This window comes from Bidens hawaiensis, unplaced genomic scaffold (assembly GCF_021521415.1).
Source record: "Bidens hawaiensis isolate Kalapana, Puna unplaced genomic scaffold, B.hawaiensis_p1.1 tig00001336_1, whole genome shotgun sequence".
NCBI classification, from domain to species: domain Eukaryota; kingdom Viridiplantae; phylum Streptophyta; class Magnoliopsida; order Asterales; family Asteraceae; genus Bidens; species Bidens hawaiensis.
In genome coordinates, this window is record NW_027491075.1 from 95,664 (window position 1) to 98,631 (window position 2,968).

The 2,968-nt window shown below is 37.9% G+C and overlaps 1 protein-coding gene across 1 annotated transcript; it reads left to right on the forward strand.

Annotated features, from left to right (window-relative positions):
• Positions 1–295: 295 nt before the first annotated feature.
• LOC143571292 (pentatricopeptide repeat-containing protein At1g06143-like) lies at positions 296–1,954 on the forward strand. Its single transcript, XM_077056756.1, has one exon. The coding sequence runs from the start codon at positions 296–298 to the stop codon at positions 1,898–1,900; it is 1,605 nt and encodes a 534-aa protein (XP_076912871.1). The 3' UTR covers positions 1,901–1,954.
• Positions 1,955–2,968: the final 1,014 nt, after the last annotated feature.

A 2,968-nucleotide genomic window follows, 5' to 3' on the forward strand; every position in this document is an offset into this window, starting at 1 on the left:
ACACGGTGAATCCCTTTGTTTACATACTACATTCTTCAGACATATAATGTGTATTCTTGATAACATGCCATTAATTAAATCGATTTACTTCGGTTAGTCGGGTTTTAATTTAATCGGTTCGGGTTATATCAAGGCACCGAGACGTCATCTGTAAAACCCACTCCCAAATCGCATAAAAATTCATTGCCATATTTGCAGTGCACACATGGTGTTCGACCTAATGTCTGAACCAAAAAAAACTTAATCAATTCATCGTTTCTTCTACCCAGGCATTGTTCCTAATCACATAGGATCCATGAATAAGAACAACGTAATCAGTTACTTAAAAAATTGCACAAATTTGACACAACTGGAGTCTTTTTATGCCTGCATTGTCAAGAACAGTTACAATCAAGATTGCTTCATAATAAACCAGTTCATCTCAGCCTGTTCCACCTTTTATAACACACATTATGCAATCCAGGCCTTCATCCAGATGGATAACCCGAATGTATTCGTGTATAATGCCGTTATCCGAGCGTGTGTGTACTGTTCATACCCAATTCAAGCTCTTGAGTTTTATTCGAAAATGTTGAGTGATCGAATTAGTCCGACTAGTTACACATTTTCATCTCTCATTAAAGGGTGTTGTTTGCTTCCGCAATCAAGAACCGGAGAAGCGGTTAACGGGCATGTATGTAAGTTTGGATTCAAATATCATGTCTATGTTCAGACAGCATTGGTTGATTATTATGCAAGTGTCAGGAGGATCGTTGACGCGCGTCAAGTGTTTGATGAAATGCCTGAGAGAGATGTGTTTGCCTGGACTTCGATGGTTTCGGTTCTCGCCCGAGCTGGAGACATAGCGTCTGCGCGCATACTGTTTGATGAAATGCCTGAAAGAACTTTTGCTTCGTGGAACTCGTTGATCGACGGGTACACGAGAATAAAGGATGTGGAGGCTGCAGAGGGTTTGTTCAGCAAGATGCCCCAAAAAGACTTGATTTCATGGACCACTATGATTAACTGTTACTCTCAAAACAAGTTATACCAACAAGCATTAACAACTTTTGATGATATGACATCGCACGATATTATTCCGGATGAAGTAACCATGGCTTCGGTTATCTCAGCCTGTGCTCATCTCGGGGCACTTGAAATAGGGAAAAGGATACATTTTTATATAAAGAGATATAGTTTTAATCTCGATGTTTATGTCGGGTCGTCACTGATTGACATGTATGCAAAATGTGGAAACTTAGATCAATCTTTGTTAGTGTTTTATAAACTACCCGAAAAGAATCTTTTTTGTTGGAATGCAATAATCGAAGGGCTTGCAGTACATGGGTACGCCAACGAGGCACTGAAAATGTTTAACCGTATGGTGAAAGACGGTGTTAAGCCAAATGGGGTTTCGTTTATTAGCGTGCTTAGTGCGTGCACGCACGCAGGCTTGGTCAACGAGGGTCAAAGGTGTTTTCAAAGCATGGTTCAAGATTTTCATATTGTTCCTGAAATCGAGCATTATGGATGTATGGTTGACTTGTTATGCAAGGCGGGTTTGTTGGAAGATGCGTTGCGAGTGATAAACGAAATGAGAATGGAACCGAATGCGGTTATTTGGGGTTCTTTGTTAGGTGGGTGTAAACTTCAAAAGAATCTTGAAATTGCAATGATTGTGGTTGATAAGTTAGTGATTTTGGAACCGGGTAATAGCGGATATTATACGCTTTTGGTTAATATGTTTGCTGAAGCGAATAGGTGGAGTGACGTTGCAAGAATACGGGCGATTATGAAAGATTTTCGTGTGGAAAAAACGAGTCCAGGATCGAGTTGGATCGAGTTGGACGGGAAAGTTCATCGGTTTTCAGCTTCGGATAAGTATCATGAATGTTGTGAGGAAATATTTTTTGTTGGATAGATTATATGGTAAGCCAGTTCTTGATTTAAGTGTAAATGAGCTTGTTTTTTGGTTATAAAGATTTCATTTTTTTGGTCTAAAATGTGATTTAGTGGGAAAATGTGTGTGTTTGTTGATGATTTTTTTTGGTGATTCTTTAATGGTCTATATTAATTGGACTAACTTGATTTTTTTTAATGTGGTCTGCTTTAACCAAAACTAGTTTGGCCCGAACCAATTTGATAATTATGTAAAGTGGTCTACTTTGACCTGAACCAAATTGATACTATTCTAAAGCGGTCTGCTCTGACCCTAGTTTGACCCGAACAAAATTGGTACTTTTTTTATAGTGGTCTGCTTTGAACAATACCAATTTGACCCGAAGCTTCATTAATTTTATAAGCAGCCGGCTTTGGGCCGAACCAAATTGATTTTTTTTTCAAACAGCCTGTTACCTGAAGTTCCAAATTCTTGGCTGACTGAAGAGTTGTTGAGATGGTGAAATTTAATATTCAAAAAAAAGAAGAAATTAATACAAAAACTAGAAAAAAAGGAAATCAGATTGCAAGCTCATAAATGGCTTGAAGAAGACAAGGGTGGTTTCTATTGGGGTACAGCGGGTTCTTTGTTCCTATCAGAAAAGACACATTATATGGTGATACAACTTGCAAATTCAGTGCATTATTTCTGTAATGCAAAATTATGGTAATTGACAGGTCATATTGTCAACTACTATCACTTGGCTTCATTCCTAGGGGTTAACTGCAATGTTTAATAACTCAAGGGGTTGTATTTGTAAAGAAAATCACGAAAATGGCCATTTTGACCGACCTAATCAAAAAAAGCCATGTGGACTAGGGATGTCAAACGAACTCGAACTCGAAACATTCGGGATGGTATTCGCGTATGCGATTAGTTTTAAGAAAACGGGTATTGTATTAGGTGATATCTGATCCGGACACCTGAAACATACATTCCCCGAATCGTACATGTAAACGTTTTTTTTTTTGTAATTATTATTTTCATCTATCTTTGGGAGATAAGAGTAATATACTAATCCAGTTACTTTCTAATATATATATATTCTCA